A 23,622-nucleotide genomic window follows, 5' to 3' on the forward strand; every position below is an offset into this window, starting at 1 on the left:
ATGATCAACATAGCAATACGCAGCCCTCTAGCCTCAGTAGTTTTTAAGAAATGTACGGACGAACAGACAAATTGCCATCTCAATTGTTTTCTTTTTACAGAAAACTAAAAATGGATAACACAACAAACAATTAACAACGACTGGGGTCTTTACATAACAAATTCAGTGGCTTCCGACGCAACTGGAATAAACATCTGTTTACTACCAGAACCGCCAAAAACACTTCCGACCACAAATCGCTACACTTACGTCACCTGGATGGATCGTGCAGGATGCATTCGATAATGATAGCGGGGAGTCATACACATTTATTTACACATGAAATATTTCCTCAATCACTCCTGGGCATATTCTCTCTCTCTCTCTCTCTCTCTCTCTCTCTCTCTCTCTCTCTCTCAATAAAAGTTAAGACAAAGGTCGACCAAAAACGTAAACTTGTCTCGGGGCCAGTTTCTACTTCCGTGGTAGACCAGTTCGACCGGGGTTACTCTTGAGAAAAAAAAGATAAATAAAAAGAAGGCTTGATTTTAGAAATAAAGTGATCTCAGAGCCAATGCCCGACGCCTGAGAGATGAGGCCACGACGGTAATGGAGGTCAAATAAAAATTTCCTGAATAAGAACTCATTGTCAAAGTTGCTAGATGCCTAAAATATGTCTCACCTTCTCGACTCTTCAAAAAAAAAATATCTATAAGAATGAAAACGCACGTCGTCTCGGCCACAAAGGCAAATTTTTATGCTCTTTGTGCACCTGACTATTTTTGGTGGACACGTTTTCTCATTTTATGAAACTTTGGTGTCGTAAAGAGGTTAATTTTGAGCCAGAATGTAATATTACCCTTTCATTCACTTCAAACAAGATGGCCTAATGTTTCATGCAGACAAGCTTGTATACATACATACACATTATATATATATATATGTATATACATATTATATATATATAGTATAATATATATATATATATATATATGTATATATATATGTATATGTATGTTATGTTATGTATATACTATATTATATATTATATATAATACATATATATATATATATCTATATATATATATATATATATATCTATATATATATATATACAGCAGAACGTAATATTCTTTTAGTCACTTGAAAAAGATGGACTAATTGTTTATGCACACAAGCATATATATAGTACACACAAACTATATCAGCTATATGTATTATATATATATATATATTATATAGATATAGATATATATATATATGTATGTATATATATATCGTACATATGTCTGATGTTCAAGGTCTTTAATTAATATAATTTATCTCATAATATTTACTATTTCTAAAATACAAACACCATGAGTAATCTACCCAAAAAGTTACTTTACCTTACTTTTAAAAAACACGAACACCTATAAGTGTAAGTTACTGTATATTTTTAGAGAACATTTTTTAGACGATCATCTTTAATCTTTCCATTTTTGTCAATCGAAACAAGAGCTTCCAAAGAGGAAATCAGAGAAAAATAAAAATGGGAAAAAAAAAAAAGTCCAACTGTAAGATGCGTCTGCATTTCGTCCAAGCGAGCAGCACACAAGGGCAACACGAGATAGCAAAGCACTGAGAACTGCTTTTGCTCTAATTAGCCTTGTCCAAATTTGGCAGCCTAAACGATGTCCCGTACATTCTCTGATATAATGGATGCCCTGCAGATATCAGCCATTATTTACGTTTCGCGAGGTCTTTCATAATATGACAGGGAAGAGATTACTTTGCTATTTTTATAACGTCCAGCTTCGTTCTCATTCGGGCCGACCTTTTATCTTGGCCTTCTCTGTAATCATCGCTTTTCTCTCTCTCTCTCTCTCTCTCTCTCTCTCTCTCTCTCTCTCTCTCTAATCAACCATTTTTAGAATCACATATATCGCTGTATTAGACTTCGTTCTATTCCCTGATTTTGTAATGCTAAATTCATATTGTTCATCGGAACCGGACCCTCTCTCTCTCTCTCTCTCTCTCTCTCTCTCTCTCTCTCTCTCTCTCTCTCTCTAAATGAACACTTTGCCTTATCTTGTTGCAAGGCATAAACAAAAGACGACTGTAATCCGTCGAATCTTATGGTATCGGGGAAAGAAACTGGTATTATTATGAGAGAGAGAGAGAGAGAGAGAGAGAGAGAGAGAGAGAGAGGTCACAACAACAGCGACAGAGTAGCTCTCATTCCCACGTCGAGATGTTGCCCAGCCCCGGGCATACAACAAAAGCAAGCGATAGCAACCACCACCAAACATAACACCACTCTCTCTCTCTCTCTCTCTCTCTCTCTCTCTCTCTCTCTCTCCTGCACAAACCTCTTGGCCAGAGCACTGGGACTATTTCTCACTTCCCCAAAAGCAGCAAGCATGCAAGTGTGTACGGCTATGATCTGCTCTTCCTTTATTGATAATGGCGAGGAATGTGTTGCATCCAAAACAGTTGAATAACGACATCACTTCAGGGTATGCGTCGCAAAGAGGCCTCTTTCACTCTAATTTCCCTTCTTCTTCTTCTCCTTCTTCTTTTACAGTTTTCGTTTTTTTTTATGACTCGCATAAGTCTTCTGCTTTCATCGCCTGCTTCGCCAGGTATCCCAAGATGCGGTCTACTTTCCAGCCGAGGTTGGAGATGTTGACTTACCTTATTCTGACATGCTCTCTCTCTCTCTCTCTCTCTCTCTCTCTCTCTCTCTCTCTCTCTCTCTCAGCAGTGTCACGTGAGTGAAGGAATTCATGTCCCAGAAGCCTGATGTTTTTATACGTATTTACTCTTCATTCCAAAGAGCAAAATACTACTTATTCCGTAAACATTCCCACCAAGAGCAGGAGGCAACGCGCGAATCTTCGTAAGTAGACCACAACGGTCGTAAAAAAGTATGTGAAATTAAAAGGTATGCGGACGCACACGCGATGCGACCATCAGACCTACGTTCATATCGGTAATTTCCTTCGTTATCAGATAGTGTGGCGGCTAACACACACACACACACAGACACACACACACACACACACACACACACACACACAAACCGCGAATAAAGGGAGGATCAGCCATAAAAAATGAACGATCATGTGCGACTTTGACATTATCCTGCTAATGGTATACCTGGGGTGCAGTCGAAAGGGAGGGTTTCGTTCATGAAGTCTCCGGAACAAAAAGGTTCCGTTCATGAAGATTTAGTAAGAAAAGGGTTCTGCTCATGAAGTCTCCGTAAGAAAACGGCCGTTCATGAAGTTTCCGTAAGAAACGGTTCCGTTCATGAAGTTTCCGTAAGAAAAGGGTTCTTTTCATGAAGACTCCGTAAGAAAGGGTTCCGTTCATGAAGTCTCCCTAAAGAATAGGGTTCCGTTCATGAAGTTTCCGTAAGAATAGGGTTCCGTTCATGAAGTTTCCGTAAGAATAGGGTTCCGTTCATGAAGTTTCAGTAAGAAAAGGGTTTCAGTAAGAAAAGGGTTCCGTTCATGAAGTTTCAGTAAGAAAAGGGTTCCGTTCATGAAGTTTCAGTAAAGAAAGGGTTCCGTTCATGAAGTTTCAGTAAGAAAAGGGTTCCGTTCATGAAGTTTCAGTGAGAATAGGGTTCCGTTCATGAAGTCTCCCTAAAGTAGAAAATTTTCCGTTTCCGTGTTTCAGTAAGAAAAGGGTTCCGTTCATGAAGTTTCCGTAGGAAAAGGGTTCCGTTCATGAAGTTTCCGTAAGAATAGGGTTCCGTTCATGAAGTTTCAGTTAGAAAAGGGTTCCGTTCATGAAGTTTCCATAGGAAAAGGGTTCCGTTCATGAAATCTCAGTAAGAAAAGGCTTCCGTTCAACAGTTTCCGTAAGAAAAGGGTTCCGTTCATTAAGTCTCCCTAAGAAAAGGGCTCGTTCGTGGATTTTCAGTAAGAAAAGGGCTACGTTCGTGAAGGTTCCATAGGAAAAAAGTTCCGTCCATGAAGTTTCTTTAAGAAAAGTGTTCCGTTCATGAAGTTTTAGTAAGAAAAGGGTTCCGTTCATGAAGTTTCAGTAAGAAAAGTTTTGGATATGATTCGACCAAACAGAATTTTCCGTTCAAGAAAAGGTTTCAATCACGACTCTATTCTTATAATTATAGTACAGCATGTGAGCAAAACTGACAATGACGTGTCTTTAGATAAACAAAATATTTCAAAGGATTAAAATAGACAAATTAGCACTTTAGGACACTTCGACAGAAACATAAGATGTTAAAACTCACACTGAACGGCGTAGGATCCGAGTTCAGCAGCCAATTCCTGAGATATAGGAAGGCGTCCTTGAAGGATGTCTTGTTTCACCTGAAGGAAGAACTGGTACCTGGAAAGGGAGAGAAACGCAATGCTATAAGACTGATTCATGGCAACTATACAACTGGCGTCACATCATCTACGTTACTGACGCCGTGATGGAATGAAGTAGGAAACTAATAAAATATACATACACACATATATATATATATATATATATATATATATATAATATATATATATATATATTTATATATCTATATATATTAAATCCAGAACCTAGCATTACTGCTTTTCTCTTAAAAAAAGTGGGGTACCCATACAGGATTTAAGGTATTCCTTCATACTATAGAAATTAATACTGATAAAGATATATATATATATATATATATATATATCTATATATATATATATATATATATATATAGATATATATCCAGAATCTATTCATTTCTGGTTTTTCTCTGAAAAAAATGGTACTCATACAGGATTTGGGTATTCCTTCATACAATAAGAATTTAATACTGGTATAGACAACTAAATCTTACATAGGCACTGCCACTGGTCGGGAAATTTAAAATTTTAATTATACTCTGATGTTGCTAAACATTTCTCGCTCGGTTTTCAGATACTACAGAACACTTTGAACGTACTAAGTCTTAATATGAAGCTTAATAAAGATACGGTCCCATATGCTCTACGCGTGCAGTGTCTGTCAGCAGGAATGATGAAGTCTCCAAGATATTTGATCAGTACCTTTGTAAATAAGTCTTACAACAAAAACTCCGATAAATATCCACATGTTAATTCCGCTGTGTTCACGCACTTACAAATTCCCACCGTATTTGTGTCTGTATTATATACTCCTATATGTCTTGTCTTGATTGTTATCAAAAACTCCCCGAAATACATAAGATTAAACAAAAAATAAAAAAGAGAAAATAAATCTTTAATAACAGCTTTCCCACCCTCGTTTCCTCTTGCCATAAGTCGTGGAAATTTTATTATCAATATTTACAAAATGCAAAACTGGCTCCAGAAACCACAGGATTGTAAAATGGTCCATTTTCGAAAATAACTATGCCAGAACTTGCAGCAGCCCACCGTAACGGGCATGGGAAGCTCTCTCTCTCTCTCTCTCTCTCTCTCTCTCTCTCTCTCTCTCTCTCTCTCTCCCCCCGAGTGTTATGAAGCTGGGATTACCTATTTTGCTCTCATTCGAAACGTTCCCACGAAGCGACAATGAGGTTAAGATACCCAGATTAAAAAATGAATGGAAAAATAAAAACTAGGGGTTGCTCATGGAAGTTTGAACACGTATGAAAAAAAAGCTGCTTCGAAAATGTGCAGCAGGCATTTACGAGGCACAACTTCCTGAGAAATTTATGAGACCACTAGAAAACAACTTCTCACCAAAAAACCCACAGATTAAAGACACCGCATGCAGTTTTTTTTAAACTGGATATGAAACTGCTTTAGAAATGCAATAAAGTAAAACGGGTCTACATTTGTCTGATCATCATCAACGAAAAAAAACTACAATTTCCTGAGAAAGGCGAATAGAATAGATAGGTTGAACTCACAACCAACGACAGCTAAACTGACGCGCCCCGCCCACCTGGACTCTCCCCCCCCCCCCCCCCCCCCCCCCCCCCCCCGGCCCCCCCCCCCCCCCCCCACAAGCAGCAAATGATTGACATTCTCCCCGACAAAAAGTAAATAAAACACAATATGATAAAAGAGACAATAAGCTAGGCTAGAATCTGTATCGACAAAGGTTACTGACAGCAAAAAAATAAATGTATTATATCCCCTTCAAAAAAGAAAAAAAATAATAAAAATAAAAATAATAGAAAATAAAAAAGCCACTGATTGAAATTCTCCCGACAAAAAGTAAATAAAACAATAAAAATAAACAAAAAGGTAAGCAATGACCCGACTTGACTGGAAAGGAAAATCGGTCAGAGTATACACGGAACCAGAGCATCTTTCCGTACCCGGAACCTTCTGGAAAGCTGGCTGGAAGACTGGAAGCCACAGAACTCCAGGTCACCCAGACCGGATAAGATGAGCATCATAACGTACAAAGATGGTTTCCTCCGATCTATTTTGGAGAGAGAGAGAGAGAGAGAGAGAGAGAGAGAGAGAGAGATTTATCCGAAGTGTTGAGTCACAATCTGTAATCATTGGCTTTAACAACTGAAAGAGAGACAGAGACAGAGAGAAAATTATTGTCATAAAATTGAATGTTTGCTTGCTTTAATAACTAAAGGAGAGAGAGAGAGAGAGAGAGAGAGGAGAGAGAGAGAGAGAGAGAGAGAGAGAGCTTTACCTAAAGTCTCGAGTCACAATTTGTAATTATTGCCAGAGGACTGGATCAAGTTGCCTAAACAGCTATAAAAAATAAAATCTAACAAATGAAACTCTTAACTAAAAGACAGAACTTGAAGAAAGAAGCAGAAGGAAGATCCAAATATGGAAAATCTCCAGTTCAGAAGAAATGCCTGTTTGCAGAGCGGATCATCTTCAGGCTAAATGGATTAGAAGTCAAGAGAGCAGCTCATTTGCAACTTAAAAACATAAGTGGTGCTCCTCGACAATTCTATTAATGACAATGTTCCAGCAGGTCGGTGGCAGCAGCAGTTATTGCCTGTACCACCACAAGGGCGGTCGCCAGTGTATATATATATAGGATGTGGGTTAACAGTCGCCGCCCACAACGCCCGAATGACCCAATTCACACACACGCAATGCCACGAGGGCGTGTAAGATGTCTGAGCATAAGTTCTCTCTCTCTCTCTCTCTCTCTCTCTGGAGTACATATATACTGTATAACACCTGACACCAACAAATATCTCAAGAGCCTGAAATCATAATTCGCTTCGAAATAGCAACCAAATCATTTTCGTGAATTAGCAAGTACCGCTTCAAGTATTTGGGTTCTGGAACGAATAATAATAATAATAATAATAATAATAATAATAATAATAATAATAATAATAATAATAATAATAATAATAATGCTTAAAGAAACAATATTAGTGACCTAACGACAGCTAATTAATCCATCGACAAACTACTAGCTGGTTAACGGCTCATAGGTTTTCCAACTGTCCCTTGTAAGGGACGAAGACATACCGACCATTAGGATGAAACCACATTATAAACCATCTTAGAAGACCCTACCATAACCCTACCAAGTTTCATGCCCATCGGACAAGCCGTTTGACCGTGATTGAATGACAGACGGACGGACAGACATAACGCTCATTACAGTAAGAATTGGGTTCTGGAACAAATGATAATAATAATAGAGCTTAAAGAAGCAATATGAGTGACGTAACGACCTCTCGCCATACTCATGTCGTTACCGCCCTGAACCACGACAGATAATTCTATTAAAAGACGCTTAACGTATCAAACTTCGAATTGAACTCAAAGCGATAACCGGGTGACGTTACACAGCGAGTTGGATGCTGCATCAACGATCACTTCCGTCTGATCAGCTGTTGTGACGATGCCGAGTCGAAAGAATACACAGAGTTGAACGGCCAAGCTGAAGTGGCTGCATGCTATTTGCCAAGCGAAGCATGCCCTTCCCCCGTTCCTGGCTTCTTTGTTCATGCATGGCATGCGCTTGCCCATTGCATTGCATGCTGATCCGTTCGTATTGGCTTGCATAGAGGCTGTCAAGTTCAAGGTCGTTCGTGCTTGGCAAGGACGGGATTTGGTGGTCTTCATTAAACGAACAGAAATGTAATTTTTTCATAATAGAATAAGGATAAAATTCCGAAGCTATTTCAATATATATATATATATATATATATATAGTAATATATATATATATATATATATATATATATATATATATATATATATATAAAACCCTCTCGCTTAAGTGAGTTGCCAATGCAGACTTAGTAAAACGTAAAAATGCTAAAAATAATAAAGAAATCATGAAGATCTGACCCTTGTGCGAAGGGCATTCACAGGAAACAATAAGTATTCATAAACGTAACTCCGCCATTAATCAAGAATATACAAATACTCTGCTGACGTCTAAACCAATGAACGCGCTGAACGTGAATATAATATGAATAAAGTATATTTAACTTGTTGACAAATAACCGATCCCATGTGACTTTTTTTTTTAATTCATGGTTTGCACAAGGACAGGAAGTGAGCGAGACATCAGGTTCCGAGAGAAAATTCCCTAAAAAAATAAATAGATAAAAAAATAAAACAATGCGATCTCACTAGAATAGTAAAAAATGGGGAAAGTGTTATCATTTTAACTGATTGATTGATTACGAAATTTGGGTCTTGAGGACCAAGCGCTGGAATCCATCAGGATTATTCAGCACCCAAAAGAAAATGAAATATATAAATTAGTTTGATAAAATATGAATAAATATGATAATAGCGTTCACGTACGGTAGTAAAAAAAAATGAAGAATGATGATAGATGAAACCAATAAAAAATATATATAGAAATTTTATATGTAAAAGTATATACTTTATAAAATAAAGATGACTATATAAAATCTTTACTATATATACTTAAAATAACCAGATAGGGAGAGAGAAAGAAACCACTGAAATCAGATAGAACGCCTCTCCCAATCAGACGAATAACAGCATATCAAATAAACACATGGCGTCAGTGCGAGGCGCGTGAATCGTAAACTTCCAGGTCAAACAAGCAAACAGGTCAAGCAAACATCATCATCATCTCCTCCTCCTCCTCCTCCTCCTCCTCCTCTTCCACCTTCCAAGGTGATTCCATCCCCAGTTTTATTCGACTTTTAAACAAGATTAATGGTATCGCTGGCAGCGCGTGACACCGAGGATCCTTCTCCCTCCCCTACCCCGAGACGGCCCTTCCCTCTTCAGGAAGGAAGGAAGGAAGGAAGGAAGAGAGGCAAGAGGCTCGAGGGAGGGGGGAGAAGAAGAGCTACTCCAGCCCCAAGGGAAATCATCAACTGCAGATGCAACTGCACACGAGAGAGGAGGAGAGGAGAGGAGGAGGAGACTGAGAGGGAGATGGAGAGCGTGCGGAGAGACAGAGGAGTGACGAGGGGAAAAGAGATGAGAGAGAGAGAGACGAGAGAGCTAAACAGCTGAGCTAGCATTCGACGCGGGGAAAAAGAAAGGGTGTTTGTCAACTAGCTGCATGGATACTGCATTAGCGCAGCTGAAGCCGAAAATGATGAGGATTCAGATGGTGATGATGATACAGTAGTGCTATTTCGAGAGAGAGAGAGAGAGAGAGAGAGAGAGAGAGAGAGAGAGAGAGAGAGAGAGAGCTAAGACTGCAGTCATGACATAAGAGGAAAATCAGGATACGAAAGTTGTGACTTAAATAAAAACAAAATCACAGTGGCATTTGACATCATAACAGAATACGTATGAATAATAGTGACGATAATCACTGCTATGTTGAGCCTATTGTGATACTGGGGACTGTCAGAACAATACAAGAGGTGCCCCCCCCCCAAAAAAAAAAAAAAAAAAAAAACAAAAAAAAAAAAAAAAAAAAAAGGAGTTCAGTACATTTTTGTGCAACTGCTAACAGTAGCTACGACAATTATGATTATCGACGCTACCAATGCGAAACCAAAGGAGGTTTTAATAATTCCCCGTCAATGGAAGGAAGAAGAGAAAAGGAATGAAAAGAGAAGAGAGAGAGAGAAGAGAGAGAGAGAGAGAGAGAGAGAGAGAGAGAGAGAGAGAATACTAAAAAAACGAAGGTATCAAGAAAAAGCAAAAAATTATCAATGTATTACAATAAATATATTGATTTGAAAATTAAATCTATGCTTAAAACAATAAACTTTAAAACATTTTCCTGAGATTAAGCTTAACATACTCTCCAATAATAATAATAATAATAATAATAATCTTTTTTTATTTCTCAAACATTAGAATTTTGAAGATACAACAACTTTGATCAACAACCACAACGATTTTTTCACAAGATCATCAACATATAACAAACTCCGTATGGAAGGAAACAGAAATATTTTTGCTTCATTATATCCAACCTTTTAAATTCTGGACACACACACAAACCAGACTGTGCTATGGCGAAAACGGACCCCCTTTCAAGAGTTTTTTATTCCCTAAAAGCTCCTATTATGTTCTCCAGAGCCAATAACGCCCCCCCCCCCCCCACCCCATACAAATAAAAAATGAAAAAAAGTTTCGGGGATATGAACACGTGGGACATCTCAGGACGAGAAGGACCACTTATTCAACAGGCAATTCAGAGGGGTCTTCCCCCCTCCCCCCCTCGACGTACTATATAGTATAGTGCCCCAGGAGCCTATACGGAGTGAGAGGCGCTGTTGCAGAATCAAGACTGGAATAATATATTATGTGTAGAGGTACCATTACTACTGCTTCCATCTTTTTTTCCGGAATAGAGCTTTTTTTTTTTTGCTTTCTAGCCACTCTCTCTTCTCTCTCTCTCTCTGCATGCATGCATATATATATATATATATATATATATATATATATATATATATATATATATATATATATACACATGATTATATATATCTATATATATATATATCTATATATATATATATATATATATATACACACATATATATATATACATAAATAAAGACGTGTCCCTTAGCAGGTGGGAGCTCTAGGCAAATAGCAAAGTAATGTTTACACCTACACTCATATTTTTCCCTCATTGACAACACTACTCACTAGAGAGTGCCAAGACCGGGAATTCGACCTCTGAAACTAAAAATAAAATTCGGCCAGTGAGAGAGAGAGAGAGACCCCTGCAGCCCCTCAACAGGAGGGTCATCTAGACAGGATTAGAAAGTGTCTGAGAGGTGGATTACTCTTCACGATGCTAAATGGAGCCCTTGAGGGGTTTCAGCCAGAATAGCAGAGAAGGAAAAGCTGGTAGTAGGCTACATTCTCAGGGTACTCGATCCTCAGGAGAAGGTCTCAAGATAAAAATACAGAAAATAAAGGATTTACAAATACAAATTTGTTAAAAATGTAAACAATTCTTTAATCTTAAAATAAGGCCACGAATTTTGGATGTTAAATTTTCAAAAAATATAATACAATACTTTTTCTTGAGTTTACTTCAAGATAAAAGAAAGTAAATAGAATATATAATTTCTAAAAATGTAAACAATTCTTAAAACCTAAAATAACTAAACAAAATAATGTTGATGCTGACTTTTCAAAAATATAATACAATACTTTTTCTTGAATTTACTTCAAGTTAAAATAGAGAAAACAGAAGATAAAATAGACAAAATTGTAAACAATTCTTTAAATCCTAAAATAACGTAATGAAATCATGTTGATGCCGACTTTTCAACAAAAATATAGTACAATACATTTCCTTGAGTTTACTTCAAGATAAAATTAAGTAAATAGAAGATCATTTTCTTTAAAAAATGTAAAAAATTCTTTAATCCTAAAATAACGCTACGAAATCCTATATATAGATATCTATATATAATAATAGATTTATATTTAGATACTATATATTTATATATTATTATATAATTTATATATTACTTTTATATATATATATATATATATTATATATTATATCTTATAATATCTATATATATGATTTTTCGTAGCGTTATCTATTTTGTTAATTATTATATATATATATATATATATATATATAAAATAATAAATATATATATATAGATTTCTATAGTTACATATTATATATATATATACATATTAGAATATATTAATATAGTATATAATATAAATATCTATATATATATATATATATATAATATATATACATATATATATATATATATATGTATATATATAATATATATATATATATAATATATATATATATATATATATATATATATATATATATACATATATATATTATATATATACATACTATATATATATATATATATATATATATATATATATATATATATATATATATATATATATATAGAGAGAGAGAGAGAGAGAGAGAGAGAGAGAGAGAGAGAGAGAGAGTCTCCTCAGTCACCTAACCTACGGATTTATTCACGGGTCCTCCATTTCGCCGTCATCGGCACCAGGAGCCTCCTCCAGGCATAAAGAAAGCGAAAGAGCCACTGGTAATGACGGCTTTTGGCTCAGCTAGGCGTACGACCACCATAACTCTTACTTAGGCGGCCCCAGCTCTCTCTCTCTCTCACTCTTTCTCTCTCCTCCCCCTCTCTCTTCTGTCCTCTCTCTCTCTCTCTGTCTCTCTCTCTCTGTATGATTAGCATGTGATTCTTGTAGTGCTCTAAAGCTTTGAAAGTCTCCCTCTCTCTCTCTCTCTCTCTCTCTCTCTCTCTCTCTCTCTCTCTGTATGTATTTAGCATGTGATTCTTGTGTGCTCTAATCTTTGAAAGTCTCTCATCTCTCTCTCTTCTCGCCTCTCTCTCTCTCTCTCTCTCTCTCCTTAAAAATAACTAACTAAAATGTATATTGTACAGAAAACTAATAAAAATATCTGAACATATCGGCCAGCAAAACGTTGGAAAATTATGAGTAAGAAATGAAAAGCAATTTTATATAAAAACTAATTTAAATATCTAAAATATCTGCCAGTAAATCGTTGCAAAATCATGAATAACAAAATGGAAATCAATTTTATATAAAAACTAATTAAAATATCTAAAATACCGGTCAGCAAAGTGTTGAAAAATCATAAACAACAGAATAGAAATCAAATTCCAGTCATCCTATTCCATACCATCGCTAGCTAGACTCACTGGACAAGTTTATTTACGATATATAAAGTGTTCTTTACAACTATCATGTGGACTGCTTTCGTGAGTAAATAGCAAATTAGAAATGAAGGTGATACTACAATACCTACAGGACTTTTTAATTTCCGTGGCGTTACCAAGCCTTTTCTATAGCACTTATTAAAGAGCTACTGACGTCTCATAAAGATCTCTCTCTCTCTCTCTCTCTCTCTCTCTCTTCTCTCTCTCAAAAGAAAAAAAAATAGATTCGACAACTGACTTCAGAGAATGTGAAATACATAACAAGAAGTTACTTTAAAACTTAAAAGAAAAAAATTACGCAAAGGAACTTTATATAGGTACAAGAACGAAAGAACAAAAGTCTGAAAAAAAACACACACACATATACACAACATTAAGCGAAACCATTTTTTATACCCCAGGGAGAATTGTTACGATAGTGGCGAAATTCAACTTACATTTTTTAGCACAAATAAAAAAGAAAAATTTCGAAAAAAAACTGGAAAGGCAAAAGCAAGACGACCATCAATCGTTCAGTATAGGATGCAACAGAAAGTTATTTCATTGCACTTCTGCATAAGTTTTCTGCATGCAAGAGAGTAGTACATAGAGACAAAAAAAACTCATCAAGAAGTGATCACATCCTCAAGGCAAAAGTAAATAGACTAAAAAAAAATTATTAGATGAAACTGACGTTTGTATATATACATGCCAGATATACATTTTAATATATAACACCAAAAAAATAAAAAAAAAACTCAGTGTAATCAATACAAACAGCAAAATGCAAGACTTGATCACGTCACAGACACAACGCTGTGTGAAAAATCCTCGGAATACAATTAAAAGAAATATTGATTTCACATTCACGTTTCTGTGCAGCTGATGTACAACGTTGGAAGGAGAAAGAAACAATCGACATCCCAAGCAAAATAATGGAATAGGATAATCCTCAGTACGAGAACCAGCATCTCCAATTATATCTGAGCAGATTCTGCGCGTATCCCTGTTGGTAGAGCAGTCGTGAATTTAAGAGCAACGATAAATTCTAGAGGAAAATGCAGGTAGGCATTTATCAGGTCTTGCAAAAGTGTCTGTGTAAATCTGTGTAAACTGCTGTGATATACCATGATAAGGTCCTGCTTTCTTTATCGCCTTGAATGCAGCGTTTGCAAATTTTATGACAAACGCGCAAGCACGTAAATACCTTACCCTAAAGTTGAAGGCAATGACTGACACAAGTACTGGAAAGTGAATATTAAATAAATATGTATGTGATCGTCTTCTTCGCCTTTGGGGCGAGTGCTGGGTGCCAAGCAATTATCGAAATAAGGGAGAATTGGGAATTCATCAATAATGAGCTTGAAAAAATAATGATTAATCTGTTACCAATGAGAGAGAGAGAGAGAAGAGAGAGAGAGAGAGAGAGAGAGAGAGAGGAAAAATAAACCTTTCCACAGATTCCAAATGATTGTCATTACCCCTACGGCCAAACAAATGATTATAATCATACATATCCGGGGTTAAGAAAAAAACGTGACAACGCCGCTGATGCCAAGAAGGGTTCGCTTGTCAGAACACCACAAGAGCCGATGAGTGGGTAACCCTACGCTAAAGTAATCTTCTAAAAATAAAAGGAATCTATCATAATAGTAGATGCAACATCATGTTTTTTCAGTACAGTAAGGTAACCGACCTTGTACATGAAATATTACTATTAATTGTTAATTTATTTAATTTTTTTTGTAGAGAGAGAGAGAGAGAGAGGGAATCTATCACCGTCATCCAATTCGACCGGGTGGTATTTATAGTGTGGGGTTCCGGGTTGCATCCTGCCTCCTTATAGGGGTCCATCACTTTTCTCCCTATGCGCGCTGTTTCTAGTAGCACGCTCTTCAGCACGAGTCCTGGAGCTACTTCGGCTTCTGGTTTTTCCAGGATCCTTTTCAGGGATCTTGGGATCGGGCCTCCTAGTGTCCCTGTGGTTATGGTTACATTTTCCACTGGCATATCCCATATCCTTCTTATTTCTATTTTTAGGTGTTGATACTTATTATTATTATTATTATTATTATTATTATTATTATTATTATTATTATTATTATTATTATTATTATTCAAAATATGAACCAAATTCATATGGAACAAACCCACTGGGGCCAATGGCTTGAAGTTCAAGCTTCCAAAGAATATGGCGACCATTCGAAAGAAGTAACGGACTGTGATATGAAATATAAAGAAGTGTAAACTTATCGTAAAAAAAAGATAAACTACCAAAATAATAATTTCTACAAAACTAAGGAATTCTGAAACACACCAAACACATAAACGCGAACGAAAGCTGACTGACTGTAGGTTCAGGACTTATATACACCAGCATAAGCGTCACTTCCTACCATTATGGACTCTTGAGTAACTCTCCCTCATTCCTGGTTGAGACTTATAGTTACTGGACCTTCCACAATAATATCCAAGTGTAAGTTCTATGTTCAGTCCTAAATATCTCTATTTACCTACCTCCTAAAGAGAGTTCTTTGTCTCAAAAGTTGACAGTTCTAGTTACCTTGTAATAATAATAATAATAATAATAATAATAATAATAATAATAATAATAATAATAAAATAATAATAATAATAATAATAATAATAATATCTCGGAAGAAGACCCTCTTTCAAACATATTCATGAGCATGAACTCCGGTATACCAGTCACCAGAATCACTGTTTTTTTTGAATAAATAAAAAAATATCAATATGAATATTGGTCAGTTATTAAATATAATATTGCTGAGGCAGATAGGCGATTAATAAGAAGAATAGGAAAGTTATTATGGGAAATTAATTAGCTAATCATAGTAATTTTTTTAATAATAATAATAATAATGATGATGAAGACGGAAGGAGATCATGACAAACGTAAAAAACAAAACAAAACTGAAAACGATCTTTGCTTAAAGTTAATGAAAAAAAATCAGCAAAAGAAAAAACCTTTCTAAGAAGTTTGAACAAAGTTCCCACAAGTTAAGAGTAAAAATATAAAACAAAATACTTAAAACTCATTATTATTTACCTTGAGTGAACAAAAAGACGTAAAAATATATGCAAAAATCTAGTAAAAGCCCACGCCCCCCCACAAAAAAAAAAAAAAAATTAAATAAACAGAAAAAAGTAGATACCGTTACCCATTTATTTATTTATTAAATAAACAAGACCCTACCGTAACAAATGTGACTTAAAGTCAACTAAACCCGAAATGCTGAGAATCGGATAAAGCAAAATGAACAACTTGCTTAACAAACGCAGGCAGAGGCGACCCAGACGCCAAAACTCGTCGCAAAATATGGATCCCTTCTCCCAATCTGATAAGTCAAAACCTCAAATTGGAGCCGACTCGAAATCTCCCTCTCTCGCCAAAGTGGATTTAAAAGCGAACATCACCTGGTCATGTAACTGTGGGTGTCTGAGTGAGCCCAGAATGCAAATAGGCCGGGAATCTGAATCTCTGAATCCAGAAGGCGAGAAACGGGAGCTTTTATGGGAGCGCGAGGAAGAGGGAGGATTGACAAAGAATTATATATATCGGGACAGCGAAGATATTCGAGCGCGCGAACTGAAGAGGAAAGGGTAAAGAATGATGAATAGTCCACAGGCGGTCGAAAAGGATGGAATTGGGGCAGGGTAGACCAGAATACAGAATTACAGAAAGGAAAAAAATGCGATTTTAATGTATTGTCTCGAGTAACTTTTTATTTTTTTTGACAAACAGTTTATATCGACAAATGTTTAAGAAAATGATGGTAGATATCTTACTATACTAGAAAATGGATGGTAGATATCACACTACAGTAGAAAATGTATGGTAGATATCACACTACAGTAGAAAATGTATGGTAGATATCACACTATAGAAGAAAATGTATGGTAGATATCACACTACAGTAGAAAATGTATGGTAGATATCACACTATAGAAGAAAATGGATGGTAGATATCACACTATAGAAGAAAATGGATGGTAGATATCACACTACAGTAGAAAATGGATGGTAGATATCACACTACAGTAGAAAATGGATGGTAGATATCTCACTATAGAAGAAAATGGATGGTAGATACCATACCATAGTAGAAAATGGATGGTAGTTATCACACCATAGAATAAAATGAATAGCAGATAATAATAATTATACTATAAAAGAAAATGGAGGGTAGATATACACATATAGAAGAGTAGGTAGTGATGGATGGTAGGTGGAGATATCTACATTACAGTATCATCCCACCAGTAAAAGAAAACAACGAATTGTCATCGTAGAAAAGATATAATGACCTAGAAGCGAGTGCCCATGACTGAAAAAAGAAAAAAAAAAAAGAAAATGAATGGAAATGGGCTGTAATGGATAAACGACAGAGAAACGTAAGTCACATGAGGAATGAAAATACACTTCAGGAACGAAAAAAAAAAGAGACGTACGAATATCCAAAACTAAGTTAACAGGTCCGAGGAAAAAAAGGAGAACTGTTGGAAGTGTCAAAGAAAAAGATGGGCAGGAAAGAAATATGAACAGAGGGGGGAAAGAAAATTACGACAGAGAGAGAGAGAGAGAGAGAGCAGGAAATAAAAATAGCGAAACAATCATCTGGGATTGAAAGGAACTGAAAAGATTATATAGTAACGATATGCAATATGTTTGTTATTATCAATTTTTTGTTTTTATTTACTTTCTTTTTATTTCTTTTTATTTTTTTGTATTTTTATTTCATGGTATTTTTCATGTAGTTTTTTTTTTTTAATTTTTTCATTTATTTCTATAAATTAACAATAAATAAATAAAAGTAAATAAATAAATAAATAAAAATTAAATAAAAAGATAAATTTAATAAATAAATAAAAAAATAAATAAACAAATAAAAAATAAACTGTGTAAAGGTAATCATTAATCATTAATCATTACAGGCGCCATGACAGGATACCTGAAAGCAAAATGGGCGACTGAGAATTTTAAGAAAATAAATAAATAAAAGATAAAAATTCGGAACAATGGCTCAGGTGCAAAAGAGGAGGTCCACGGAATCAGCCACCGCCTCAATTAGCCTTTGTCTAAGATGTTGTAACAGGCCACGGAACCATACAAACCAATCCATTTGTAAAGGAGTGCGCGGACGCGTTTCAGGTCCACCAGCATTCAGACATTTAGCCACACATCAACACGCCCAGTCATACATCCAAAAGCTTGTTCCAGGGTCGGGTTTTCACCGCCCTAGGTTGCTTACAGGATGGAGAGAGAGAGAGAGAGAGAGAGAGAGAGAGAGAGAGAGAGAGAGAGAGGTTGCTCCCTTCAGGGTTGGGTCGTCTTCTTCTCCCACTATATACCCGGCTCCATTCTTCTCAACCACCATCGCCATCTATAGTTTATTTTGGGGGAGCGGAACTTACTCCTACAGACGAATGGCAAAAGAAAAGCTTTTTTGAAACGTTCATGTGACGACCTCTTATCCAAATTCCTTAAATGAAGTCGTGCGTTATGTTTTCAGGAAAATAATGACGTCGAAAATATTAAGTGCTTTGACCTCCCCAGGACCCTTCAGTATCGCTAATTCCCAAAGATATTAATTGTTCCCAAACTACTTACCTTCCGTAAAGAAATCACTTTTCGAATTAATATCTACGTGAACTCGAAGCAAACTGCCGATGCCAGTTCACAGAAAGTACAAATGCACTTACAAAAAAAATTAAATGAAAAAAAATCCAGTCATTTAAGTAACATATAAGTGCTCATCCACAGAAAAGAAAATGCGATACTTATCTTACTTAACGAATATAATAAAACAAGTAAAACATGCTTCGGCGCAATCGTGTTTTCTATACAGCGTACAATGCTTCATGGCCCATGAAACTCTCAGTAGCGCCCCATGAAACTTTCAGCCACACAGCCCGGTGGTGGCCTTTGCTGTTGTCTACTATAGCGGTGGCAGACGCACGATCATGGCAAATTTTAACCTTAAATACAATCAAAACTGCCGAGTCTAGAGGGCTGCAATTTGGTATGTTTGATGGTTGCAGGGTGGGTGATCAGCTTGCTGATTTGCAGCCCTCTAGCCTCAGCAGTTTTTAAAGATCTGAGGGCGGACAGAAATAGTGCGGACGGACAGCCGAATTAAAACAGAACTCTTTGCTGGCCTGAAGATGTCTCACCATAATCAAAACAAGAGACCATTTCACTTACAAGAGAACGGAATCGCTTCCATTTCATAACGACCGGTGAAGCTCAGACACAGGATCTTGCTGGACATGTCTGGCTGGCATAGATGGCGGCGAACGTATGGTATAAGAACCCTTCAAGATATTCAACCCAGCAAGGCTAAGACAAACATATAAATGTGTGTGTATATACTGTATATCTATACTTGATCTATTTATTTATTTATTTATTCCAGAGTCTGATAAAACCAACATTGCTAGAAACGAACAGATCTGAATAAAATAAGCATCTTTATGCGTAACATACGCATATATTACAAGACACTTTAATAGTTGCAATGCAAGCCAATAACACTTCAGCGGGGTTTGCCTGCATTGGTCATAGCCTTGCGGGCGGGCAGGCGGGCGGCGGCCATGTAAGGGTCGGAAACGAATGGCACAAGCATCTCGTCTTGGACTTTATTCAGTCCAAGTGACACCCAACAAGGAAAGAACTTCCTTCTATCCTGCGCAGGCGCACGAGCTCTTCCTTCAACCATCCAGTCCTCCCCACGCACTGGCGCGGTTTCAAAGAACAGGCAAGTCAGGACCGAGGAGGCTTGGCGGTTCCAAATGAGTATCGTACACTCACGGAACCATGAGGATATTCGTAAACGTTTACAGGCTGATTTTAAGACTCGGTGACCTTTTAAGAATTTGTGCAATAACACAAGCAATCACTGCGTGCGTGCATAATAGTATCTTCACATAAAGAAAGTATTAACCCTTAATGAACGGATAGCTTCTCAGTAGTCATAACAGGTTTGGAGTGATGGACGGATTGATGCTGTAGAGAAGCAATATTAAGGCTGAAATACTGAGAATTGACGCCTCATCCCCGTTTACAATAACGGAGTTTGGGTGATGTTTTCAACCCCATAAAAATGTCTGTCTGTTTGTTTGTATGGTGATTTTACGTTGCATGGAACCAGTGGTTATTCAGCAACAGGACCATCAGCTTTACGTGACTTCCGACCCACCTCGAGAGTGAACTTCCATCACAACAAATACACATCCCTGACCCCTCAATGGAATGACCGAGAATCGAACTCGCGCCCAACGAGGTGGCACGCCAATACCATGCCAACCACGCCACTGAGGCGCTGAATGTCTATTTGCTATCGACCTATGCGCGTTCTGAAATCCCGAAAGAGGCGACCAAGCTGGACTTCATAACTAACAGACAGACTCATTTCCTTACAAGAGCGAAGCGCAGACAAAGAAGGAAAGGAAGCAATCACACGGTTTAGAAACAGGAGAGGAGGAGAAAGACAAGAACTGTGTCTCAAACTAACGAGGTCGTCCAGACAAAAGGCGAAGCTTCTAAATAAACAGAAATGAACTGTTGCGAGATTTATAAGGCGACGAGTTTTGACCTCTGTCACTTTTTAAAACTATAAGGAAGGATTAACAATTAACTTCGCCTCGGCTGACGATTTATAACGCGACGCAAAAGTGCATTGCCACATAAATTAACGAGCTCCTTCATCCTCTGAGATTTAGAAAGTGCTCGGCAAGGTGACGTTAAGTGCACTTTAGTTTCAATTTATATGTATGTATATATATATATATATATATATATATATATATATATATATATATATATATATATTTAATCTGTTTTATTCTCCTGATGTATAAGAACAGAATGTGTGTGTGTGTATGCGTGTGCGTGTGTGTACCTATACACATGAAAAAGTATGATTTGTGCATGCATATATATATATATATATATATATATATATATATATATATATATATATATATATATATATATATATATATATATATACAAGAAAATAAAAATCTTAAATACACACTCTCTCTCTCTCCATATATATATATATATATATATATATGCACAGACAACACTGAGAGAGATAATGATAGCTCTACAAATTCATTACACATGAAAACCTAAGCCAGTCCCAGCTATTTAAAGCCTTAACAATTAAGGCTTACCACCCCCCCCCCCCCCCCAACACCCAACAAAACCAGCATCTTATCCTAATGAACGTTCCTCCCTAATACATATAATTAATCTGCGGTATTACACGGTTCGAACCGGCCAGACCTTTCGCATCGTCATCATTTACCTTACAGGAAGAGAATTTGCATTCGCAATAGCGAGTAACCTTTATTGAAATCTTCATTAATTCCTTTGTCTTTTGGTCTCCAAACTGTTATGGTGGGTCGTGCGAAGACCATAAAACTGAACGAAGGCAAAATAAAAGATAAAAAAAAAACTCCTCACAGGCAAATCTCTCTCATGGCCAGGACAAAACTCTACATTAGATAGACTGCATGTCCATTTCAGTTTCATTTATTCGCAATAATTTTGAATATTGAAATATGATTTGATCGTGACGTAGAGACGTAGTTGCTCTGAACAGGTTCTCGGCATCGAGTGCTGCAAGACATGAAAATCAGTCTCTGGGGCAAGTAACCTTTTTATGGAAGGGAAGGATACGTTTCACTTTTGTTTTATGGGTCTATTCTGCTGCCTCTTATTGGAATCAGTAGTACAACTTAGAATCTTCGATTAAATGAGGAAATGAATCTTTATTGATATATAGTATATATATATCTATTATATATATATATATATATTATATATATATATAATATATATATATATATCCTAATATATATATATACATAATGGTTTGTCCTTGAAAAATTTGCAAAGCAAAGCCAAATGATAAGTGAACTTCAACTAAAATCCAGATACCATTCGAATCGAAAAACAAACGAACAAGAATTCCAAACGAATAATTAATTAGTTGAGGAGGACAAATTGCTAACCAGCGTTGAAAAGCAGTTGAAATATATATATATATATATATTTCAACTGCTTTTCAACGCACTTGAGGCACGAATCCATAAAATGCTGGGACGAAAGAAAGACAGACGTTAGCATTAATCTGGGAAGAGATCAAAGCAGAATTTATCGAGACGCGTTTCCTTTGTTATTTAAAAAAATAAATCAGTTCAAAATATATTACACACCTCTTGACGATGGTCTTAGCATTTAATATCAACTCAGAGGAAGCTGCCCATACCTTTGCCCATATAAAGACGATGTCGACATACATAAAGATACAACTCTACGAAAAGTTATTATAGACGGGTATCAGAGATCACGATCGAGAAATAATCAGAAGACAATCTAACATCATCTTCCAGAAGGGAACCTTGTACGACATTCCTCAAAAAAAAATAATAAGCCATCAAGGTTTAAACATCCCTGAAGTGGTATCCTTGACTTTTCACATTTACCTCGAGAGACGTCCTATCAATTTCTCAATTTTTAATGAAACCTGAAGTGGCTGTGGCTGAACCACCCGCAGGTAATTGGCTGTCACCTGATGGTCACCCATATTTCACCGGCTTGCACAGTCATTTGTCGCCCCTGCGCCGAGCGTCATCGTTGCCGAAGGAAGTCATGAACGTCGTCACTCAGCCTGCAGGATCATTGCCGTCTTCTTTGTATCCTATTTCCTTCTCCTTCGTCTCTTCCTTCCTTCCTAGCAAGTGACTCGTTTTTATCTCTCTCGAGGGCCTAGCATGAGGTAGGACTTATTTGGTTGAAAGGTCACAGCAGGAATACTTATTAATGCACAATTTATCACTGCAAAGGATCTCAGCACCGTGCGACCACACGGTGTCTATCATAATCTAACGGTTATTTTCTCCTTTATTGTACTTTTATTTATTAATTTTATTTAGTGAATTGAAAAAACCTTTGCTGGATCAATCGACGAAAACGCTTTAATTAAAAAAGCATTGAATATTACAGCCAAATAAAACATCCAGGAACAAAACTGCCACTTGATGTTTTCCAAAACTTGGCGGTTCTATTTCTAGCATGGTCACAATAAAATTATATTTTTAGCAGTCATTTCTATCTCTGCAATATGGCATTGTGAGTTCCAATACATTATCCAAAAGCTGGCATTTCAGCTCCAGTTTCGCTACCCAAAAGACTGAATTTTCAGCTCCAACTTCCCTACCAAAAAGACTGGATCTTCAACTCCAACTTCACTACCCAAAACACTGAATATTCAGCTCCAACTTCACTACCAAAAAGAATGAATCTTCAGCTCCAACTTCACCACCCACAGGGTGATATTTCAGGTACAACTTCACTACCAAAAAGAATGAATGTTCATATCTAACTTCACTACCAAAAAGAATGAATTTTCAGGTCCAACGTCACTACCCACGGGGTGATATTTCAGGTCCAACTTCATACCCGGGTGATATTTGGTCCCAACTTCATACCCACAGGGTGATATTTTCAGGTACCAACTTCACTACCCACAGGGGATCGGTCCAACTTCACTCCCACGGGT

At 36.6% G+C, this 23,622-nt stretch overlaps 1 protein-coding gene across 1 annotated transcript in view; it reads right to left on the reverse strand.

Moving 5' to 3' along the window:
- The window catches only part of LOC135207202 (band 4.1-like protein 4A), a 575,698-nt gene that overhangs the window by 52,644 nt on the left and 499,432 nt on the right, over window positions 1-23,622 (reverse strand). Inside the window, 1 exon segment of the mRNA XM_064238791.1 lies at window positions 4,226-4,323. Coding sequence (XP_064094861.1) covers window positions 4,226-4,323 — 98 coding nt within the window.

Source organism: Macrobrachium nipponense, chromosome 32 (genome assembly GCF_015104395.2).
Source record: "Macrobrachium nipponense isolate FS-2020 chromosome 32, ASM1510439v2, whole genome shotgun sequence".
Taxonomy (NCBI): domain Eukaryota; kingdom Metazoa; phylum Arthropoda; class Malacostraca; order Decapoda; family Palaemonidae; genus Macrobrachium; species Macrobrachium nipponense.